Raw genomic sequence first — 25,172 nt, forward strand, 5'->3', positions numbered from 1 at the left:
AGGTGATCGTTTTGAGATCACTTCCGTTATAACCACAAAAATGTGACACCCCCAACACAATGAAACTAATCAGACAGCCGTCTACAGCTCAGAGACACATAAGAGAGACCGACCATTGATATAAGACAGGCCCAGGCTTTCCAAGGCTTTCCAAGGCTTGCCCAGGCACTTTCTTTGTCAATAATCCCTTATCAGCACGTGGTTTAGATATTTACATACAATCCCCATGGGACGTGGCTGGAGGCGGGCTCTGGTGACTAAACTAGGCTGTTCAGCCTCTACAGAGATGCAAATTAACAGGTTTTTGCATTTGGCCGAAATTTTTTTTAATTACGTAATTACAAAAAAGGGGGATCGTCATAGTAGCCATTCCGATCTGCGCAAGGTGGTACTCCGTGTGACTTTGAGGAGACAAGGTTTACATGACGTCGTGACGCTATGGGGTTTGGAATCGAATTTTTGTGTTGAATGGTTCGCAGCCGTAAGAAAGCTATTAAATCAAATTTCCCGTCGGCATACCTGCTTGATCTATACCTCCTAAAAGGGGATAACAAAAATTTCAGAGAATGAGATGGAGTATTTTTGAAAAAAGAGAGATTTTCGCTCACCAATTTCTGGCTTTCATTCGTCGACGGTCGCTCCGTTCATGCCGTTCGTGTTTATCAGACTGCGCATGCGTTAAGCCCACCAATGACCAAGCTTGCTCTGCATCTTGGCTCGACCATTTTCGGTGGCGGGGGATAACATCACACACGGCGCAGCACATATCGCGCGTTTCGCCCGATGTGTGGTTCCAGGTCACAGCAGCAGCAAGGAGGGTCCCACGATGAAAACAACACAAGATGTTATCTCTGCCACTGAAAATGATTGAACCAAGATGCCAAAATTCTATCAAAAAGGCTCCGTTCAACTATCAAAAAAACCAAAAAGTACAAAACCACGTTAACATATAATGCTGACGATTCACCAAAAATTGCGCTGAAGTGGTTGTCACGGAATGAGCTTTTTGCAGTGCATTGTGGAAAATGGTCCACAAGTTCTATCTACCGGCTTCACGTCGGAATAAAGTGTATTTCAAGGACTAGCTTTAACTAATAAAATCTTCTTTCAACCTTTTAAAAAAAATGGTTGTTCCCTCAACAAAATGTGTTTTGCTGTTTTTGTAAATTGTCCCTTTGAAATCACCGTATTACCGTCTAAATTCACTACCCTGATTTTAAAATGGCTTAATTGGAATGATTCGAAAGAAGTGATGGCTTAACAGTAAACCAAACGAGCACATGGAATAACTTTTTTGATTTTGGGGGGGAATTGGTTTATTTTAGGGGGGCAAAACCAAAAGGTTAGAGAGAGGCCTCTTGGATTTGATAAACCTGAACAGGGCCCTATGAGGAGCCCTTAATCAAACTTTATTGATCAACTCGACAGCCCGTCACAATTAACTACCTCGACCTTACTTCGTCTTGTACAGCTTTAGAAATGTATATAATTAAAGACCGAAAAAGTCTTTTACAGAGGCCTACTCTTGTATGTCACAAAAATGTTGAGGCCAAAAGACATCGAAGTCTTTGTCGATTTGAGCACACCAATTCCATGTGAACCGCGGCCACAAACACATATGGGAGAGAGAGATAACTCTCCAGGAGATATAAAACTGGGCCATTATGTCCGAATGAACCCAATAGTAATTTCATTTATCGAATGGGGACAAGAAATAGACTGTTCAACCTAATGTTTTAGCACTTTCCGCGTGCCACGGGACATAATCACCCTCTTTTTCCCCTTAGCTTTTGTCGGCACAAAGACGTTCATTGGAATCTTCTTGCTGCTGTTGCCATGTTGTGTACGTTCATGGGGGGCACCAATGAAAAGTAAAGTAATGAATGTAAATGAAATAAACTAATATCACCAGGGATGGCCCGCCAACATCGTTTCATTCCACAACTAGAAAAACAATATTCTAACCTGTCTACCTGATACTGAAACAGAAATTCTATGACCTGAATAATGCGCATTCTTTTCTACATAAAAAGTATTACGCTCCGTATGCTGATGTGTGGTGATTTTTAACTGTGTCCATATCTTCATCACGGAATCATTTTCACAGCAAAAAGTCGGAAACTGTCAGTCCCAGCTCAACGTTTACTGGTAGCGCAGCTAGTCAGAAGCTGTATGTGAAACCCATTAAGACAAGCCGGACATGGGACCAGGGACCAGACACGGAAAAATAACAGAATTACTTTCAATATCATGAACACCATTCTTTCTTTAAGACTGCATAATATTACTTGCAATTGAGTCCTGAAATAAAATAGTAAACAAACAGGATTCACTGTGAAACCGTCGCTCTTCCACTCACCTGAAAGAAATCTGGATCTTTGACTGTGTCGTGGCTTGACCTCTTCCGGTCCTCTTCGTCCTGGGTGTGACGATCTTGCGGACGTAGATGCGGGCCCCGCTGTACTCCTGTCGCTCCAGCCTAGCCTGGGTTTGCCTTGTCGTAATTCACTCCATGCAAAACTCTATGCTCTTCAGAAAGTACCAGGCTTTGAGTGAACGTCATTGTTACAGAAATGCAAATGGTTGAATAAATGGACAGTACGCTTGATTGTTTAGTCCATATTCCAGCGCAAGGAAAACAGGGTCAAGAATTCAAATCCAGAAATGGGCATTTACGTTGTGACCTTGTGAAAGTAACTTTAACCCATGATTACAAATGGCTACCCTCGGGGATTTAGATGGATAATTATTGTGTTGGTTACCCGTTTAGCATCTGAAATGGCATTATATAATGGCCTAGTTCTCTATTTTCTAGAGTGGTATCTGTTTTGTTCATCTGTGTTTGCAGCCGAGGTTCACATGGAATTTGCATCCTGGGATTGATAATAGGTTTGACACACTAACCTCTAATATCTGGCAACACTTCGATGTAGTGTGTGAAAGGTTTCGTATGACTTTAATTATACACGGTCTTTAGGCTCTAACCTTCTAGGTTTTGTCCTACAAAGCAGGTATACCTTAATTTCTGGAAAGGCTATCCTATTTCCCCGTTTGGTGCACTGTATATGGCCGCATGTCCTTGAAATCATGCTAATCAAGCCATTTTAAAATCAGAGTAGTGAATTATGAAGGGTATTAAGTCGATTGGTAATTTGTGTATGAGGGGTCTTCATAGGGCCCTGCTTAGGTTCCTGAAATCCACCACTTGCTGTTGAATTTTACTTTTACTGTTTGCTCTGACATCAGCACTGCACAGGATATAGCTAGGATTTGTCTTACATTGTCGAACTCTCCTTTAAGTGACATGGGTAAGAAAAGGTACCTCTTTAAAGTAGTTTCACAATTTTTCGATCGCTTGTTTACTTTCGATAGAGATAAAAGAACGCGCTGAGAAAAACATCTACTGTCGGAGTCTTGTCTGGCCTGGTTATTGCCGATTACGTCAATTGCCCACATTTTGTACACCTGGTCCAATCTATAAAAGGCGTCAAAATCTTCCATCCCAGTACTTCTGGTCTACGTCTCGAGGTAGCGACTAGCAGGCTCGACGGCAAAATTCACCATGAATTTCTTCATTCTTCTGGCTTGCCAGCTGACTGTACTGAGTAAGTTCATAGAGACTGCCTTCAAGTATTGTGCAAATCAGGCGATAGGAAAATTGCTAGTTATTCTTAGAAAATATAATACTAAGTCAAGGTCATCTGTGGCATACTTTAAGATCAACTATAAAACACACCTAGTCTCTGATTATCTGAAGTAGGTCCTTCTCTTCCATCATTCTAATCTTCCTTTTGTTCTTCTAACGTTTCTAGTGTTTTATAATTCCAACTTTTGTTACATCTCAGTCTGTTGGTTCGTCTTTGTTTTGTTTTGTTTTGTTTTGTTTTGGTCCTTGTTTTTTTTTTACTGTATTGTACTGCATTTGTCTTTTTTTCATGTATAATCTGTTGTCAGTCTTCCTTGTCTGGTTCTTTTTGTTGTCCTTTTAGGCATTTCTGTATAAGACTTTGTCTTCTGAGTATGCCTCCGTATTTGCCCCCTTTTATGTCAATGTCTCATGGTCTTATTTGTCTATCACTCTTACAGTAAAAATCTTTCCTGTATTGACCTTGTGTATATACGTTGCGATTCAGAAATAAATGTTAAGTAAAAAAAAAGTGGTTGCAGATGACTGCTATCGTGGCCATGTTCTGCGTAGCCCAATTTCATTGAGTAGATGCAAGCGGAATGCATACGCAGAAATATTATTGATAGTGCGCCTCCAGGAGTTTGCAACGCATTGACCAATCACAGTGCTCGAAATCTGTTGACCCAATGGGCGTTTGGAAAGGGTCGACCGATTTTGCGGTATGTCATTGGTCAACGTGTTGCAAGCTCTTAGAAGTACACCATTGTGAATCGAACGTAACTTCAGGGTCAAGTTGCTCTAAGCTGTTGTAGTCTGACAGGTTATAACTGTCTAAGTTTAGATGGATATGAGCGTGGATGGCTCAGTCATTGGAAGTATGCCGCAGTGTCAAAGTTGAGGCTTATTCGTGTTTGTCCAAATGAACTGGCTACGGCTAGGAATACGTCTGTGGAAAGTGGCAGCAATTGGGTTCCATAGTGAATGTTATATTGCCTGTGAAGTACTACAGCTACAGAAAGTAATCAGTATTCAAAATTCTTCAATCTTCCTGCCCACAATTTCACAACAAAATATAAGAACTCCCAACACCACCATGAAAAAACAAAAACTAAAAAGAAGTATTGCTGTTGTGACAAAGTTCTGTTTAAACCGTATTTCAGCTCCAGCTCTCAGCAAACTGATCGTCGGCGGGAAAGAGTCTAAACCAAACAGCCGACCCTACCAGGTGGCCCTCTATGATTCGAAAGATGCTAACTGGCAGTTTTGCGGTGGTACCCTTGTCAACGAACGATGGGTCGTTTCAGCAGGTCACTGCGCGTAAGTCTGGCACATCTGTGTTTTCTTCCCCTTGTTTCAAGTGCAAAAGCGTTCATTAACCTTCGCAAAGATGGCTAACACATGCCTCCCTTCATGTTAAGCGGCGTCAATTTCTGCCGGAAACTGGGGATTGTGGATACATAGGCGTGAATCCCTGGGCATTGGGGTAATTGTCCCCGCAACACACATCACACTTTCTGACCGGAGGATGGACTATTGAATCCCCCACCTTTTGTGACCAGAAAATGAAATTGAGGCGGATTGTGAAGAACTGTTAAATGTTTGGGCTTTCCCCGGCCCAATTTGGGGTCAAGGCTATCCGTGGCAAAATGAAGAGGAACAGTCCAGGAAATCATCAACAGAAGTCTAGCTCGAAGGAGTTATCCTAGTTGGAGAAAAAGGAGCATTTTCGTCAGGTTTCCTTAACCACAGGAGAACAAAGTAATGCTCACACTTTGTATGTAAAACGGGTATGGGTGTGTTTCTGGGGGTGATTCAATAGCCAATTCCCGTGGCAAAAAGTGGGGGTTGGGACGCCCTTTTCCCTTCATCAAATTTCATTAGGCCGGTTAGAGGTAGATTTTGGCGAAAGTAAAGTTGTCCGTGAAAATTGCACCGGCTAAACAGTACATGTAACTTTTAAGGATTGGGGCAGGACGTTTACACGACGATATCTAGGCATTGGACATGATTAATTTTGCTACCTCTCGTTACATCTGCCGGATTTCGCGGCAGACCACTGTAGGGCAGAGCAGGCTGTAAGCTTGTTAGGGCCGAGAATGAGCCTCAGGTACATTTTCCTTCTGGGCCCTGCTTCGCGCCTACATGTTTCAGCATTAGGGAAGCGCCAAATTATGATCGGTCAATACGTCATTTTCGGACCGAGTATTGTAACCGCAAACAAAATCTATCTTGTGTTTACCTAGTTTTCACTTTTATCCTTTGCCCGTTAAACAGGGGTGGCACGGTCTACGTCGGTTTGGGATACCACGATAAGTACGACCACACGCAGCCTAGCCAGCAGTTGATTAAGGGCACATGGTATGTCCATCCAGATTACAACAGCTACTTTGATAATGACATCGCCTTGGTCAAACTAAGCAGCGACGCCGACCTCAGCAGCACAAAAATCAAACCCATTACAATCGCCAACAGCCCACCTGCTGCAGGAAAGAATCTGCTCGTGAGCGGATGGGGAGCACTCCAAAGTAAGGTTATCTTAATGTTGTTTCACATGGATCAAGATCTCCATAAATGGTCCCGAGTACCAACGTTGGTTCGCACGCATTGGTGTCAGTGAATCAGTGATTACTCATTTAGATTTGGATTCTTTTGAAGCAAACATCCCTTGGGTAAGTTCGGCATGCAGAAAGCTCATGCCCAAAAATGTAGCTCGTCTTGGGTCGACATAACGAGTTAAAACTTTGTCATTTCGCGTCACCTGTTTTGCACATTTTCTTCAAGGTCGAAACGTACGTATGCAAGGCCCTAAATAAATGGCTGGTTGGGCAGGCTGGTCAGTTGGCTTTCTGGATCGCCCTTTACTTATTTCACTGATCGATTGCTCTGGTGTAGCATTTTTCAATCCCCGTTGTTCTTACCCATTGTAAGGATTACTTAGACTGCATCCCAATCTGTTCCCTAGAGCTAGGTCTAGGTCTTCACTCCATTGGAAATACGCGGAGACCCACCGACAATAGATGAAGCCATAGATCTGGAAGCCCGTTTCGGTCACGGCTTTATTGTATGGACCAGTTTGATTATTAAAGCAAAGTTTGAAGGCTTCTTTGATTTGACTGCTCAGGTGGAGGATATTCTTCAAGAAATCTGATGGAAGTGGCGGTTCAAGCAGATTCCATGGCGACTTGCAGAAACGCCTACGGGTCGTCAGCGATCACGGATAACATGTTTTGCGCCTCCGCTTCAGGAAAAGACGCCTGTCAGGTAGGCCATTTCATTTTGCTGGTATATATCGCCGTATATATTGCATGAGCAGAATAAACTGAGGGGGGTCGAAAATGTTGGCAATTCACGCCAATACTCTATGCACGATCCCTTTTCTCTGTTACATCGTGACGTCATCTCCTTTAGAAGTTGAGTTGGCTGAGGAGGAGCCGTTGCCTGGTTGGAGACCTCTTTCTTCCCTTTAACTTGACTAAGTCGTCTTCAAAGACAATACACATTGTGATAAAGTTAGCCTTTTGTCTTTCTGCCCCTTGACGTGTTTGGTCAATAGAGACCCGTCGGCCTCAACGATGAAGCAGGTTATTTGAGGAAGCGATGGCGCCCCCTGGCTCAAAGTTGATAGGCCTATAGTGGAGTTCAATATGCAGAAGGTCAATTCGAAGTCTTGCTTGACTGAAGTAGATCTACAATGTCATGTATCAGCAAGGGGCGGAAAGACAAAAGGCTAACTTTGTCACAATGTGTATTGTCTTTGAAGACGATTTAGTCAAGTTAAAAGAAAGAAAGAGGTCTAAAAAAGGCATGATAAGTACTGATCATGGTTTCTACCGGCTTGGTTTCCCCTTTCCCCACGCTAGGGAGACAGCGGTGGCCCGATTGTCAGTAACTACGGGGCTAGCAGCCACAAACCTGGCACCATCCTGGAGGGCATTGTCAGCTGGGGTTACGGCTGCGCTTATCCTGGGTACCCAGGCGTCTACACTACCGTCGGTAACTACTGTGACTGGATGGCGCAGACAAGTGGTGGTGATATCTCCTGTTAAAACTAGTGAGTTCCCTACCGATTGCCGAAGGATGTTCCCGCGACAGATTGGTACGAGTGAAAGGGAATTCTGGTGCGCGGTCTCTCGGCATTCGGTCACCGTTGTTACAGCACTGGGATTAATTAAGTATCTGAATAACTCATTGTCAAACTAATTATGAAATCAATAGATAAAAATCATGCTCAATTCAGGAACTTCGCACAGTTAAATACCAGAGATATGTTTTGCTTCCGTACATTTCCAGTTTAAGAAAAGGGTGCGTGAAGTGAACGAAACAGTACAAATTGCTCTTGCACAAACTTCTTCTGATGTTTCTCTCCAGCATCCGAAGTGCCTTTCTCGGACAAACCTGTGTTGTTGCTATTAACACTTCACATGATTTGGTGTTCAGATCGGGTTCCAATCCCTGGTGCATGATGAATTAAAGTTTTCATTTGATTAATAAATCAAACGGCAAGCATACCAAAAGAGGTTGAAGTTGTCCTCATTACCTGATATTGCAGTCAGTACAAGACTGTTTCCCCTCAACCCCCCCCCCAATCAGACCCATATTCCAATCCTGGTGGACTCAGACTATTTAGATATACAATTCCATATTCGCCAATTGGTGCAACACTTGCCTCTGGGAAGTCAGAGGACACACTGAAATAGCACCTTTTTTAAAAGAGACACCTAAACCCCTGGCCAAGTAAGGGGATGCTCGTGCCAAACCCCGTATTTGCAAACGATTCACATTCAACACGGATATCGCAGCTTCAGTTTGCCGAAGGAACTAAAATGATATTGTAGAAGACTGTAGAATTCGATGAAGAGAGATGGTTCTAGTGTTAATGTTGACACAGAATAATTTATTTCATTTTCATGTAGATATTAATAAATGGAAAAAGCCACTAACATAGAGCTGGATAGCTCAGTTGGTATAGCACTGGTATGGTGTTCTAAGGGTCGCAGGTTCAAATCCCGCTGCAGTCGATTTCTTTGTCCATCTTTATAATCACTTTCATAATCAATTGTACATTATAAAAATTTCAGAGAGTGCTCCCTGTGCAAGAATAACTTGCACCTGCACGTAAATTATAATGCATGCTGCACATGTAAGTCATTGCGCTAGCGTGCAACCTCTGACCCCGACAAAACTGTTTACATTTGCCGTCTCAAAAAACAAGCAAAATGACACAAAAGAAATAACTTTTCATACCAGCCAGTGCCAAAAGGCCTCCCGGATGTTTCTCCTTCTTAAACGGTTCTCTCCTTACTCCGGTCTCTCGGGTAAACAAACAATATACAGCGGCACTGATTTGTATGGTCAGCTACCAACTTGGGGCTCGGCAATGTGTCTTAGAGAAAACCCCAGGAAACCCTTTCACAATACCCTTTGTTTACTATTAGGCTGCATATAATTTATGATAAAACTCAATGGTAAAATTCTTGAGCTCCATCTATATCTTATCAGGAGTTTGCCCTTTTAAATACTAAACATCCAATAATTAGGGCCCAATAAATATAATTTGCCACGTAAACCGTACTTATTATTTTAATACTTATACATGAACTATTTCTTCAGATCGATAGCACCCAACTCAGCAGAAACAACACCATTAAAATAAAATGGCACCCCAAATGGACCGATGCGCACAGAATAATTTTTGTTATCAGGATACTTCGTAAATAATAAAAAAAAAATCTTGACCATACAAAATCATCGGGAGTTCAAAAGGTATGCTCACAAACAGCCTAAAAACTGGGTTTTCAGGAGCGTTCGAATAGAATTATAAGTTGTACTGGGTGGGCTTTGGATAACTTACGCTCAGAAGATCGTATAATCATAAGCTTTGTACTTTGGCCCCTCTTTGGCATGGTACCCCAAACCAAATTGTCGTGGCGGGGGCCTCAGTTGCTAGGAAAATTGCGCCCTCTCTTGTTTCCTCTCGGAGCAGATACAAGGCACTGAGATGAGCCGATTTCTTCAGGAGGCAAGGCGTTATAGTTGAGTTCGAGTGGCACTGGTTTCTTGTTCTCGCGCTCGAACGGTGGGAACACGACCCAAGAATATTGATCTTAGAACGGGATCACATACCATCTCCTCTTCAGGGTTTTACAGGAGCACAAGGAAAAACTCGCGAGATTTCGATTTTGAAGCGTCACAAACGCCGAAGACAACGGGAAATTTGCAAAATTAACATTAATGATTTTCCAAAACACACAAATGAATGCTCCTTTTTGAATAGAAGAGAACTCAGCCTAGAAATCAAACATAAGTCCTCGAAGAGCGTATGTGTATGCTGCTATAAATATGACTGGTTGTAAGTTCGCCGCGCTCGAGCGGCCGACAAATACACGAACAACAAACCGAGCTGTTTGTGAATATGCGAGAACAAACCGCTCGAACTCAGCCCGTATCTTCGGTGAGGTTCTTGCTTCTAGGGATCGGCTGTGAGAAGGGATCGACGAGATGGTCAAAAGAGGACCTTCCCTCAGACTCGGGTCTACATCAAGACAGCTTAGGCAGACATGAGAGAGCAGCATTCCCGTAGAAAATGAAAGAGCGGGAAAAACAATTGGCCGGTACCAATAAATGGTTGCATCTGATTCAACCCAGTTGGATCCTCCTTCCAAATTGGTTCTCTTTCCTCAGCGACAGATCCCCCTTTATGTTCCAGAAATCGGAAATGATAAGGATTTGAAACAGATTCGGAAACGCAGGTAGACAAAGTCGCTCGCAATTCCATTAAGCGCACGGCCTTTGTTCAGGGCCTTTCAAGGTAGTAGGTACATAAAAAGCCACTTATACTTGAAACGACCCCCTTGCTTTATTTCTCGAACTCGTAAGCTTATTCGGAACATCTCATCTCTTGAGGGTGCTATTACATGGGATGTGTCGTCAGACGTCCCGTTTGCGCTGATATGAAACGAATAATAATGTAGGGAACCGTAGCTGATTAAGGACGCCCTCATCCTTCCAATACGCGTCACAGAGGTAATTAAAGTTTATACTTTTAAGGCTTCCCGGGTACGCGGTGTGAAGGTTATCTCTTTGCTTTTGGGATCTTGAATGTAGAACCGTACTCTCTGCATTTTGTTTCTATTAATTTGTAGGGAGCATGGCTTCGGCCATGCCCCTAAGTGTGGGAGAGTGTCATTGCTGGAAACCCCTAGTAAGTACTTATCATTGAATAAATATTTCACACGATCTTCTGTCGGAGAAATTGTACAATTTACGGGGCCCAATGTGATAACTGCTTTCTGTATAGCAACGTGCCACAGCAAATTTCGCTCCAGTTGGAATGGGTTCAACTTTTTCTAAGTCCTCACCGCACGACTTGTTGAACAGACGTCAAAAACTCGTGTTTCGCGTCAAGTATTTCCGGTCTTTAGATGCAGGGTTCGTCCCATAGACTGACATTTAGGACAAACTGAAAAACTGAAATAGGAGCTCATAAACGGTGGTTTGTTTATTGGAGGTGGGCGAAGCTTGGACACCTCCAGTGTCTGAAGCATGTGGCGAAGATAAAAAACGGTAGGCTTTTACAGCTCTGGAAAGGATAGTTGCCGTGTTTTGTTTTATGTTATTGCTAGTGAGGTTTCTTTTCTCAGGCCTAGGGAATTGGGACTGGAACTATAACCATTCTGAAAGCGATAAAGGGTATAGTAAAAGCCGTGCCCCACTTTGAAATTAGTATGAGTTCTAGATGGTAATCTATACGCAAGCACATTAGCGTTCAGAGGCCCGTCCTCTATCAGTGCGCGCTTGATTTCATTATGAGGGCGACGCGCCGTTTATTTCATAAACTGTAGGCTTGCCCAGAAACCAAAACTTAGCGGTATACCACTGGAAGTCACCACTGCTCCTGGAATATAGAGGGCCACCTGGTAGGGTCTGCTGTTTGGTTTGGACTGTCTCCCGTTGACAATCAGTCTACCGAGAGCGGGCGCTTTTTTGAGGTCAAAAAGAAGTCATAACAGCGATTGTCTTACTTCTCATTATTTTTGCTAAGAGTGTAACGCGGCAGAGGGCGCTGGGCACGGGCGCGGGATAAGATTATAAATGGCGTTCTACACGGTAACAGAGGGCAGATGTACTGTATACTTGCGTGTAGACGTGTGTTGAGCAGGCACGACGCTTACGCTCCGCCTTGCACGTAGGTATGATCACATGTTGTGTGCGCGCGGAGGCATAGTCAAGGCAGCGGCCGGCTCGCGAGGCTATTTAAGGCGCGAAAGGACTGTGTTTATGTTAGAGGAGAACCTTACATTTTCGATCCTGCTATAACGAACCCAAAACTGTGGGTCAGGCAGAGTAAGTAACTGAGTGGGCGTGTGGTTGACGCCTTTGTACGTTGGTGTGAGGGTCGTTAGCGTGGCTAGTTCCTCGTCCCGAGTGGTACGTGTGTCGTTGAGGGCCGTGGTAGGTTGAGGGGCTATTTGATGGTGTGGTAAGAGTTCCTTGTGGGAGCTTATAGGGTCCGATTAAAGGGGGATCGCTATGAGTGAGTGGCGTAACCCTGTTAGACCTATTGACTTATTCAGGTCCCGGTGGCTCTAAATGCACACAAGTAATTGTTGGGCTCACTGCTGCGGGCAAAGTCCAGTCACACAGTCCTACCATTAAGAGCGCCCTCTCCTGGTGTATTAGACGTGTGATGAATAAACCAGCTACCATTTTGTTGTACATAACTCAGGCATCCAGCAGTCGTTATTTCGAATCACAGGCTCTCTTATTTTCCGACCCCCGTATTGTTTTGGTTACGTCACTTGGCACCAGCCAATTACGTCAGACCTTCCGGCGCCCAACACCCCAGTCAAAGGAGTTTTTCAAACCGGAACGGTATACTTCCATCCCAACGGACTCGTCTCTAGCCGTTCAGAGACCTTCCATTCCTTGCTTTCCGCCGTCACGCCTGAGGTGAAGGGCACCCCCGCCTTCGACGGAGGGGCGTGGCGTCAAAATAGTTATTTGACTAACTAAAGCTGCAAATACTTTTCACGTTATCTAACGTTCGCCTATGCATAACCGCTGGCCATAGACGCATGTAATATTCCTAGCCGTAGACATTTAATTTAATTTTTGTTTTTTGTGCTTTTCTTCTCAGTTTTTTTTGTACATGGTCCCTTTCAAACCAGCGTATAACTGAAAGGTCCACATGTGAACCCAAAAAAATCGACGAGAAAACAATATCAAAATTTATTTTAGTAGGTGACTTATTTTACTAAACCCTGCATCTCCTTGAGAGGGGAATTCTATAATGTAATACAAATCCTACCTACACAGTATAGCTTTGAGCTGGTATTTTCTGGGTGTGATGCATGGGAACTTTTGGTAACAGCATGCTGTACAGGTGGTGGAATTCATGAACCCCGTGCAGGGCCCTGTGAGGCTCCCAAAAACACAAGTTACTGATCAACTTATACTTGTCACAATCCACTACCCTGATAAATATAGCTTGAACGGAATCATTTCAGGTCCGATTTATACGAAACAGGGAAATAGGATATATCCTATTGAAAGTTTTTAGAGGATGGGCTATGTATTTACATATAAACTAAAAGGTAAGAGCCTTGAAAAGAAAGCCTTTAACACAGACCCTACTCTTGCGTGTTACACCAAATAATCGGGAAAAAATATCAAACCTTTATCAATCTAAACAGAAGTATTCGTGTGAACTTCCGCTACAAGCACAGATGAGCAAAGAAATACCTATCTGGAGATACAAAAAAAGGTCATTCTGCCAGGCCACCCACTATATGAATTTAATTTATGGAAGGGCGAAGTTAACATTATTTGCAAAACACAAGTTCAGACTGGAACACGGAAGTATGAGTCAGACAGCAAAGGTTTCAGTCAAATTAAGAAAACTTCCAATGCACACTGCAATTACTTGATAACACAGCATTTTAACAGCATTAAAATAAATTGAATTTCGGGAAATAAAAAACTTAATCGAATAAACCAGCAGGTCTAGAAATTTCGTTATTGAAAACTAAAACACCTGCTGTATACGACTTAACACACGTTACATATCTACAAACCTGACTTTGAATAGTCAAGGCTCCCAGATCGAGAAAATATATAAGTTTCTCTTTTTATTCACAAAAGATGAAACTAATATACCAATCAGAGTTTGTCTGGTCAGACATGTACGATATTGATAAATGAATGCGTTCGAGGCCGCAGTGCCGGGCCTAGTTGCTTCTGGAATTGGGGCATTATTTCTGTTCTGGAATATATTTCTCTGAGGATGCCAAGTTTCACCTCTTTTAATTAAAGCTCGCGTTGAAATGCCTGAAGTTCAGTAAGATTGTGGATTTTGAAGCCAATACCGACTCAAATTTGTAGATCTCGTCGCCAGGGGTTGCAGGCCATCCTTGAGAATCGTCATCATCGCCTGGTCCCAACAACAACTTAAAGCTTTGGCTGCCCAGGGAACAGGCCTACCCCACCGAGTGTCGAGCAGTTGTCTGACCTTTGAAGAAAATCCCGAACCTACACGACCTTTAACCATGCATAGAGCTCTATAACCTAACTCAGCACCGATTCCGTTTATCCCGCATAATCTTCGGCCTTGCGAGCGTAAGAACTCAGTAACTCGGGAACAAAAGACAACACAATTAAAAGTACAGTAAGTTACCATGAAGTTTATTATTGAAACCGAGGTTTATCTGTCATAAAATTGCCAGGATGACTCACACGAACACGTACACCGGCTCTGGCGCATAATTTAATTCCATGTATATGTACACGTACAAGATAAATTTCAACTGTGTAGCATTTCTTTTCATGATTGTGTAGTATTTTATTCGGTTTAAGCCTTCTAGATCACATACACACTTTCATTGGCTGGTATTAAATACTGTCGTACAGGTCAGATTTCAATTTCATCTGTCCCTGTTCTCGGCTCAAGTTGTGTTCTGTTAGCGACATAAGCTTCTCCTGTCGGTAAATTAAATTCTTCTTGCGGGTATTCTATTATAATGGCCCTTATTAAGATGACCAGGAATGGATCTGGTCGCCCATCTGCGCAAGTAGCCGAGGTTCACACGGAATTCTCGTGTTCAGATTGATAACGACTTTGATAATTTTTTTCCTCCACTTTTCTGTAACACGCAAGAAAAGATCTGTGTAAAAGGTTACTCAGGTCTTAAATTATAATTCGTGTCTTTTAAGGCTCTTCAATGTCAATCAAATTCAAAGTAGTGGATTAAGACGGGTATGGAGTCGATCAGTAATTTGGTGTTAATGGGATCCTTAGTGAGCCCTGCATGCATTCATGAAATCCACTGCTTGATGTTGAGAAGCATGTACAGACATTTAACTGTACTATTTGATTTTACCCAGGATTCCTAATTCACACAAGAATTTGTCATTTCAAAGCTGAACTGTGTTGACAGGATCTGTCCCGCATTAATACTTCTTTCGGTGACAAGGTTGGAAAAAAATAAGAATGCGGTTCCATATTGTTGGTAGTGATGTTGTCATTGCTTTGATATACGTATACGTCCATAAAAAAGTAGGCATTGGTTTCAAGTTATTTCGTTGTTTACTTCTCGATAAAGATAAGCGACAATAGGAAGAAAAATTTCTGCCGGAAGTCTTGTCTCTGACCAACCGGCGCTCGCCTGGTTATCGCCGCTTACGTCGACTATGTCCGGTCTCAGCTATCAAAAAGCAACGAAATCCTCCAGCTCGGTACTTTGAGTTTACATCTCAAGGCTTGAAGAATCAACGGCGACATTCACCATGAAGTTCCTCATTCCTCTGGCTTGCCTGCTGGCAGTACTGAGTAAGTCAACGCAGACTGTCTTCATGTCTTGCACAAACGGCGCAATATGAATGACGTACTTAGTAACAGTATAGCCTAACAGATACTAGTGTTGCGGGCCTCTTTGTAATATACCCTTATTTCATGAGGCTACATAGTTAGCAGAATACATATTACTGATAGCCCAGTGGCATGCATTCCGTACTTTAGGTTCTAGTAGTAATAGTGTGTAAGCTTCGATAGTTATGAGCATAGTTGAGTCGATGGAAGCATGCTAAAAGGTGAAAAACAGTTCTTACTTGGTTCCTGTCTCAATAAACTGGCTATGGCAGGAGTATTACACACGTCTATTGCAAGTGGCTGCAGTCACTGGCTGGCAGCCTCCGTAGGCGAACGTTGGTGTCAAGAAGTCCCACTTTAGTTAAGTAACTATAAGCAAATAAATTTTCTTTACCCTTCCCACCAAAAGAAGAATGACAAACCATAAAACTTCCCACCACTACCACCACAAAAGCACGTACACACAAAAAAAGCCATTCCTTTTGTAATGACATCTGTTTAACCATTTCAGCACCGGCTCTCGGCAGACTGATCGTTGGCGGGGTTGAATCCACAGACAACTCCCGACCCTATCAGGTGGCTCTCTATAGCAAGAGCTTCTTTGGTGGTTACTCCCAGTTTTGCGGCGGTACCCTTGTCAACCAACAATGGGTCGTTTCAGCAGCCCACTGCGTGTAAGTATGACACACCACCAGCCCTTCTTTAAACGAAGCAAGCACCGCCAATAGCTGACGGCCTTTTTACTAATTTCTTGATAAAAAAAAACCAAATACGGCCAAATGCAATGACCTTCCATTTAATTCTACCTCTGTCCATGGTGAACAGCCTTGTTTAGTCACCTTTGAGGTAAAGACTTTCCCTTGGCTGGTATAACCTACGCCCGAGCCGGCCTCTGGCCAAATCCCATAGGATCACGTGTTAATTACCTCTGTGCCAGGTGGCGATATCGGATTGTTTACACAAGCGTTGCCTGGGCAAGCCAGGGCCTGTCTTATATATATATCGGTCTCTCTGATGTGTAGGGGGGTGTCGATTGATTGGTGACTATGGCTAAGCCGTTGAGCCCCCCCCCCGGCCCCCTTGACTGGAAAAGGGTATCGTGACCCTACTCTGACGTTTTTGTGAGTTTTTTTTTCTTTATTTGCTGGCACTGAGGGACACCCACTGATCCATTTATTAAACGTCATTAGAAGGGATTGTGGGGTCTATAACAACCTTTTTATATAGGCCGTCAGCGGTTGACGGCTTGTGAGCAACCGAATAAAGGTGTTGGTGCACCGGAGGGATCATTTGACTACAGGTAGCAAAAAAGGGGGCTGGCACATAAGAACTCCCATCATTTCTGCAGGCCTAATAGGCAGGTGCTTGCGGTTTGCGAAAGCAAAAATCTCCAGGGAAAATTGTACCAGCAAGAACGGTACGTCTAATTGAAAAAAACTGGCTAATACTTTAAGGGATGGGGCATGGTTTGTTAAACATCCCTCTTACATTTGCCAAATTGTGCGTGAGGCCATTGCGAGGCGAAAGCATCTTTAGGGATTTTTGCCACAAGCTCCATTTTAGAAAGGATTTTGGCTCTAACCTATCCTACAAGCATACCCAACTGGCATGCTGCATAGGATATACGTGTTTTGCATGAAAGAATCGCTCGACTTTGATCAATGTTTCATTTTCCGACCGAATCGCGCAACCCTGCTTGCAACGCAAAGGAAAACGGAAAGAGGTTGCATGCCCAAAACCCACCGGGTTTACCAGGTTTTGCATTTAACATTTGTCTCTCGCTTTTTATTGGTAAAAGGTCAAGCAGAACTCTCTACGTAGGTTTGGGATATCACAGCAAGAACAGCCACGGTGGGTCCGGTCAACAGCTTGTCACGGGCACGTGGTATCAGCATCCTTCATACAACAGCGGTACTCTCGATAATGACATCGCCTTGATCAAACTAAGCACCAGTGCCAACATCGGCAACGGAAAGATTGCGGCCATTAGCATCGGCAGCAGCCAGCCTGGTTCAGGGACGAACCTGCTCGTGAGCGGATGGGGTACAACATCAAGTAGGTTTGCCTTGAATTATGTCAAGCAGACAACGCATACCAGATCAGTCATACGCACGCGCGAGGTTGATCCTCTGGGCGGTAACGTGCGGCTCCGCAGGCAGTGAACATGTTAACAAGTTGGTGTAAAGTCAGGAACATTAATATCAAATGACCTTGTCTTTCTGAAATACCGATCTGGCTAATACGGGCGATTCACAATAGTGCGCCCCCAAGAGTCTGCAACGTTGTCGTCAACTTTTTCTGAACGTGCATTGGGTCAATAGATTTCGCATTGTGATTGGCCAATACGTTGCAGACTCTTGGTGGTGAACTACCGTGAATCGCCCGTATTGTGAATGCCTTTGAAACTTATACAGAATAAGGTTGCAGCAATGTGAAACCCGCGAATATCTCTTGGTTATGTACTACTCTCGTCGCCCGAAGTACCATCTATTTTTAATACAATTTTCTTATTTACGAAATCAGAAAAGGGAAATTCCCCTTTTCTGGCCCACCCCCAAATTCAATATAACACTACTGTTGTCATCCCAAGTCGAAAACCTTGACAATTTTCGACAATTCGTTCGCATAATTGGTTCTCCATGTCAAGCTATACCCAAGGCCCAAATCTAGAAGTCACATTAAGCCAACCGAACAACCAATCACGATGGCATTATGGATGGTTTGGCATGTTGATTGCTTGGCTCGCTGGGTGGCCCATAAGTTATTTTCCTGGTGGGTAACGCTGGTTGGGTCTGGGATTTTGAATCCACATTTATCTCACACAGCGCAAAGAGTGCTTATGGATGTGCATGGATCTGACTCAATGTAGTAAAGTTTGAACGCTTTTTTCATGGTGATGATAGGTGGGGGTTCATCTTCAAGCGTTCTGAGGGAAGTGGTGGTCCAAGCGGAGTCCCAGAGTGAATGCGAAACCGCCTACGGATCCTCATCGATCACTAGCAACATGTTTTGCGCGGCTGCTTCCGGAAAAGACTCCTGTCAGGTAAGCCATTTTGTTTCGCTGGTACAGGGGGCGAGATATGGAGGGGCCTGTACAATGTTAGCCGTTCGTGTAATTACCCTATGGACAATATCCTCTCTCGGGTTCACCTTGAAGCCATCTCTTTTAGAGGAGGTGTTGGCTTTGGAATGCTTATGAGCTCATTGGTTTCGCTATCTTTAGAAGATCGTCTTCACTATCAATATAAAATATGACGAAGACAGCCCTTTGTCGACCCCCCCAGCTGAAATATGACATTGTAGACCTACTTTTGACCGGCATGACTTCCGATTGACACTTTGTATGATGGAATCGACTATTATACCTGTCGTATGCGAGCGGGATGCCCCCAACTCTTCCTTAAATAACCCGTTCCATCCTGGTTTGAGGATGATGGGTCTCTGTGGGCAGAACTTTGATAATGGCTTTCAACGGTTTGAATTCCTGTTCCCTTCGCTAGGGTGACAGCGGTGGCCCAATTGTCAGCAGCTACGGGTCTAGCCCCGTCAGCGGCAGCACCCCCAGCCCGACCTTGCGGGGCATTGTCAGCTGGGGTTACGGCTGCGCTGATTCTAGGTACCCCGGCGTCTACACCAACATCGCCAACTACTGTAGCTGGATATCATCCACTACCAGTGGGGCCGTCAGCTGTTAAAAAGGAAGCCACCGGTGTAGTCGAGGGACGGACGCATTTATACTAATCATGCACAGGAGCTACGACGGTATATCGGTTGCGCTGCCTCTTGGCATTCGACTTAAGACGTTTGCTAAATCGAACTGAGATTATGCAAAATTTCAAAATAAACTATTGTCAAAACAATTAAGAATCCAAATATGAAACAGCACTGAAGCACTCTAGAAGTGAACTATACACACTTTGCTACTACTTATCTCTCCTTTTGCACATAAATTCTTCAATTTCTTTAATTAGGACAAAACTGACATGTGGTCCAAATTGATGCAAAACGGAGTGCAAAAGAATGCAAAAAAGCTGAGTCATAAGACATTTCTGTCTTTTCTTCCGATTTCTCCGATAAAAACCACAACTGAATTGTCTTTCCGGTCTCCAAAATGCAGTGAGACCACTTCAGACCTTCACAAGACCACACGAGACCGGCACAAGACCAACACAAGGCCTCCAGTCTGAATTCAAGTCACAAGCTATTCAAATGAACTGCAACAAAAGCTTTCCTTTGTCATAGTTCACCCTGTTACTTCTGACTGGTTTGTCCATGATCTTGTCCATGGTCTTGTCCATGGTCTTGTCCATGGTCTTACCCATGGTCTTGTGTCTGGTCTTGTGTGTGGTCTTGTGTCTGGTCTTGTGCACGGTCTCAACTACAACACTGCCAAAATGTCTTCATTGGACAGCTCCGTGTTATTATGCGATCATGACTTCACACGATTAGATCTTACGGACCAGGACCCAAACCTCGGTGCATGTTTTGATTTGATTTGACCAAATAAAGCAATCTGATAGCATAAGAAAATTGTATATGTCTTCAAATTGTTGTTGTTGTTGTTGTTGTTGTTGTTGTTGTTGTTGCTGCTGCTGCTGCTGTTGCTGCTGCTGCTGCTGCTGTTGCTGTTGTTGTTGTTGTTGTTGTTGCTGCTGCTGCTGCTGCTGCTGTTGCTGCTGCTGCTGTTGTTGTTTGTTGTTGTTTGTTGTTGTTGTTGTTGTTGTTGTTGTTGTTGTTGTTGTTGCTGCTGCTGCTGCTGCTGCTGCTGCTGCTGTTGTTGTTGTTGTTGTTGTTGTTGTTGTTGTTGTTGTTGTTGTTGTTGTTGTTGTTGTTGTTGTTGTTGTTGTTGTTGTTGTTGTTGTTGTTGTTGTTGTTGTTGTTGTTGTTGTTGTTGTTGTTGTTGTTGTTGTTGTTGCCCTCTCGGTCCCCAAACATCGATACTCGCGGATTCAAACTATTCGGCTATGCAAGTCCGTATTCGGGAATTAATAACAACACATGTCCTAGTGAAGTAGAATCTTCATGGTCTGTCGCTTAATTATGCGTGCGCCTGCGCATTTTTCTTAGTCGACTGCTTCTTCTTCTGATGGTGAAAGCCTCCTGGTGAGTCTGGACTGCCTCAACCTCCCCAACCCCACCGTTCGACCCCTCATTAGGCAAGTTATTTGACACTTCGGATTTCTCCCCCTCGCTCGTCCCCGCCCCTCCCTCATCTGCTGACTCAGTGACTGAAACTACAAACAGCAGGCCAGACACCTGTAAGTATACAGTGGGTACATACGCCAGGGTCTCATCATTCTCTAACTCAACGAGCCCCACCCACCCACCCATTACAATATACATATTTATGTGAATCGAATGCAGATAAAAATGGAGGGTGTTCATTCGCCACCCAAGAATTGGACCCGTTTTTCTGTGTTACCATTCAATTTCTGTAACATAGACTGAGGCATCAAAACTCACAAACTTATAGCCTAGACCCGTCAAATGAGGTCTGCGCTCGAGACGATTGATACCGCCAGAAGCCAGCTGGGTAAATTTGACATAGTCGCCAAGCCGGAGCGAAGCATGCAAATTTAGTGCTGAGCATAATGTTTACACGCTGGTGTGGGTGTATCGATGACGCGTCCGTGTATTATTTGGTCGCACTTCGCAAACTTTTCACAGAAAAAAGCCAAGAATAGTCCGTCGATGTACCCAACCCTGGCCAGTTCATAAAACAAAGATCATACGGCTTAGGACTTACTATTTTAGGCACAATCGAGTATTTAAAATGCACCTCGACTTGCTGGAAACATATATTTTCTATGCTTGCCAGAAGGGCTACCGCCATAATATTACTGCTTATTTTGTCCCGACAAATTGGTGTATTTAATAGAAAATGTATTTCTTTGGGTTCTTTTGAATGTAGCTCATGTCGCTTGACTAGCCCTTAGATGGCACAGTGAAATGGCAAAAGTTTACCCAATAATAAATCAACCACCAACCCGATTTTCCTTATATATCGTCCCAAACCTTGCGATGACTTTTAAAGTAACGGCCGTTTAAATTTTGGATCAATGGATCTGAGTACCCTGTAAGTACTCAACTTCAGACGATCCAAGTAGATTCAGATGATAGTTGTAGATATATAACGGACTAATTTAATAAAAATCTCTAATAATTCGGCTCACTGTGTGGTACCCTGTTTATTTTACCATACTCACTGCTTTGCTGTATGTTTCACCAAGGACACTCAAAATGCATTCACGTAAAAACAGCAAAGAAACAATAAGCAATGAAATAATAATTCCTAGATGAGAAGGTAAACCATTTTTGTATGCTATCTTCTCAAACTTTCACGATGTCACCACTTCTCTAAACTGAACAATTTTGTCATATGATAGTAGTGACTCAGGGTAAAGATATATCTCAGCCAGTTGAAAAAGTGATCTGAGATCAGTCTTTAAAATTCACGTTTGTGTATTTACAATTTCAGATTATTTACGCTATTTACAACGGAGTCCAAGTCAGATTAACGATTTGTTCGGTGCGCCCTTAAATTTGGAGTGATAGATTACTTATAACTTATTACTTTACTCTTTTACCAGATTTGCGAGAGCAAATGTTATTTATGGATAATTGTTAAATTCTTTTCTTAAATCAAATTCAGTGAGTCCATGACAAATGTGGCTACTCCCTTGACAAGTAAAGATGTGAGTTTCTACTCCGTAACCGTGAGTTTGGTCGGTTCCGTGGCGGTCCAGTCAGGTTCTCCTCTCAAGGAGTGACTTAGCTGTTACAGGCTACCCGGAATTCGAACTATCCTACGTTGTAGTGGGATGTAAGGGGAATTCTCAAAACCCAAAGGTTAGGGCCATGGTTATTTCAGGTAACGCAATTTGACGGTTTCTTAGCTGAGTGTGGCAAAAATTTGGGACCGGATTCTGAAGGATCGTACTAGATTTAGCTAGATCTGACCATCGGATCGTACCTGGACTAGATTTTCTCCGGCCGATCGTCATCCGCTTCTTCAGAGACCTTAGGGAAGTACGTATATACCGATCACTTGCAAACACTTTCAGCTCACACACTCGATGTTACGGCCTTGAAGATCTAAATTGGTCTCACACACACTTAAGCTTTCCAAGATTAAAATCTACCCCAAAACACATGAATATAAACAAAGTGAATCCGCGAGGAAAATGCTGGTTGTGAACAAAACGAACATTTATTATGACCGTGTCCAGGCGGAAATAACGTACCGTAAACCCATGTCAACTAGGAACGCACCGCTCGTTCGCCTCCTAAGCCACCTATGGTAAGCGAGGAATTTTACGTGTGATACGATCTGAGAAACTCCAAACTATTTAAGAATTTGTAAGCTTGAATTTTCTCCGACGTAACAAAGAAATCATACAAGATCACACGGATACAGAACAAAACAGTTATGAATTAATGAGAATGTTACACTTTGTAAAAAAAATGGATAGCAAAGAAGGTGCTGATTGGCACTAATTTATAATGGTAAGGATAAAGAATCAAGACTGATTTTATACAAATAAGATGATCTTACGGGCGAGAGCGTGACAGGCCCTATGTATTGAAGAATGCTGGACTCCACAGATGGCATCCTTGACGGTGCAAAATGAGCTGGAACAGGGGCAACGTTCAATAAGAGTGTCCGGGCTCGAGACGAAACGGCGACGGCGTGATGACCTTCGCAGTGCATTGTGGGAAAGTGTCTGCAAATTCTACTCGTCGACTTCACGTGGGGAACTTGACTAATTCCCAAGGTTCGTTTGCCAAGTGAGAAGATTTTAAAGTGTATTTTGGGTAGCAATAATCAACCATTTCTTTCTTACTTAGCATATGCCTCAACCTATCAAAAATCTCCAGAAGTTGTCTAGCTAAAAGCCGAAATGCGAAACGACGACTTTGTTGGCCGTAAACTTTAAAAAAAATGCCTTTCTGTGGAAACCAATTGACTCTGTTTTGCGAATCGCCCCTAGCCTTTCGAAATACAACTACCAAGTGGTTTTGAACAATCTGCATCAACTTACTCATTACTGCTAGCAGCAAGCCACCGAGTTTATGCAGCTAGTCGCTGGAGACATAAAACCAGACTAGCAAAATGGGGGATTCTGGTGTTCTTATAGCCAGGACCGGACTAGTAGTACGTGCCAGTAGTACGTACCATAAGAGGCAATAATTAACCAGTCGAACCCGGGTCGGTCAGAGACAAGACTTTAGGTCGAAGATTCTTTGCAGCTGTCGTTTATCTTTATCGGGGTGTAAACAAGCAAAAGAACTCGACCACAAAGCAATATCGAAACCACTTTTCGGACGTGACTTATTTTCTATAAACCGGGCAGTACACCAAAGTCACAAACAGGATCGCAACCTTTTAAGACTTTTTAGAGGATGGGCCATGTATTTACGTGAAAAACAAAAGGCCAGAGCCTGGACAAATACCTGCATTCGTGTTGCACAATACTCAAGGCAAAATCATCAAAGCCTTTATCAATCTGCCCTCGCATAATGGTGTGAACTTCGGCTTCGAGCACAGATGAGTAAAGAAATACCTCTCGGTAAATTAAAAAAAAGTGCCAGTATATCGGATTTTAAGTTACCCATCGGGCTATATCATTAAAACAAAACAAGAGATAAGAAAACGAAGACAAAAATCAAAATCTGACCTGTGACGAGAGTATTGAATAACAGCCAAGTAAAAGGCTTCAGTCAGTTTAAACAAAACGTATAGTGTGCTCGGTGTATCACATTAATTATTTGCAATGGAACACTTTGTTACAAGGCTGAGCATGCGGTATGGATGGTCATTTCTTCTATATGTTCATAGCATCAACTGAAAGGGTTTGATCCGGCGGTCTATTGTCCCTGATCCTACTTCTTCATGGGAGTCTCTTCTCTTTAAACCTTTAAGACATACACTAAACATGTACATGATGGGAGTGCAATTCAGTTTAACAAGATTTGTCCCAAGTTGGACAGAATTGGGGCTCAGTCATTGATCTTTAAAATAAAGACAATGGAGATCAATGGGTTCAGTTGTGATGACGTGTGGCAATGTTGTTCCGATGTTATAGCCACAAGAAGAACCAATGTCATTGAAATAGGTCATTAAAAGAAAGTCCCTTTGGGCCCCGAGTTGTTCAAGGAGAGGGGGCAATTTTCCAAGCAACCGAGGCTCCTTTGGAGGGAACTGCACTTCGCTGGTTCACAAACGACTATGAAATGCATTCACCAAGGTTGCGTTGCTTCCAACATGAAATGAACACTCCCAACCACATTTAAAACCGATGAGGGGGTACTTCTGCTCAAGGTGGATAGTTAGACCCTGGAGTTGGTAAATTTCTGAAAACCACTGTCACATTCCACGTAGGCCTATGTTAGTGGCAGGCTCTCATGGGCCTCAGGTCAAACGCTCCTGTCATCAGTCTCCTGACTAGCGAATAAGAACTATAACTTCGGTCCCCTGTGTCGGTGTGACGAGTGCTGACAAATTAATCCTAGTAAGGTTTAAGCTGTTACATTGACTCGCCAAGAAATGATACCAGAGTTTGTCAAGTTGGATGAGGCTCTTTCCATTATCAGAACTACAAATCTATCTCCTGAGTGCAGACTCGTGGCACTTTTGTTTGGTTGTGTGGTAAAGCGCCAAGATGGGTCGATAACATTTGG

General features: G+C 43.3%; 2 protein-coding genes and 1 long non-coding RNA gene across 3 annotated transcripts; 2 read left to right on the forward strand and 1 right to left on the reverse strand.

Annotated features, from left to right (window-relative positions):
- Positions 1-243: 243 nt before the first annotated feature.
- LOC147796512 (uncharacterized) lies at positions 244-23,584 on the reverse strand. Its single transcript, XR_015428081.1, has 3 exons — positions 23,534-23,584; positions 2,360-2,529; positions 244-857 (listed from the first exon to the last, which is right to left on the reverse strand). It is a non-coding gene; the product is annotated as an uncharacterized LOC147796512 (long non-coding RNA).
- LOC110979199 (trypsin-2-like) lies at positions 3,454-8,142 on the forward strand. Its single transcript, XM_022234798.2, has 5 exons — positions 3,454-3,605; positions 4,789-4,945; positions 5,903-6,153; positions 6,750-6,889; positions 7,489-8,142. Exons 1-5 carry the CDS (start codon positions 3,563-3,565, stop codon positions 7,672-7,674), a joined length of 777 nt encoding a protein of 258 aa, XP_022090490.2. The 5' UTR covers positions 3,454-3,562; the 3' UTR covers positions 7,675-8,142.
- LOC110979197 (trypsin-like) lies at positions 15,306-20,021 on the forward strand. Its single transcript, XM_022234797.2, has 5 exons — positions 15,306-15,452; positions 16,003-16,165; positions 17,290-17,546; positions 18,395-18,534; positions 18,992-20,021. The coding sequence occupies exons 1-5, from the start codon at positions 15,410-15,412 to the stop codon at positions 19,184-19,186; spliced, it is 798 nt and encodes a 265-aa protein (XP_022090489.2). The 5' UTR covers positions 15,306-15,409; the 3' UTR covers positions 19,187-20,021.
- Positions 23,585-25,172: the final 1,588 nt, after the last annotated feature.

Source organism: Acanthaster planci, linkage group LG16 (genome assembly GCF_054643075.1).
Source record: "Acanthaster planci isolate LZ-2023a linkage group LG16, COTS_SCS, whole genome shotgun sequence".
In the NCBI taxonomy this organism is placed as follows: domain Eukaryota; kingdom Metazoa; phylum Echinodermata; class Asteroidea; order Valvatida; family Acanthasteridae; genus Acanthaster; species Acanthaster planci.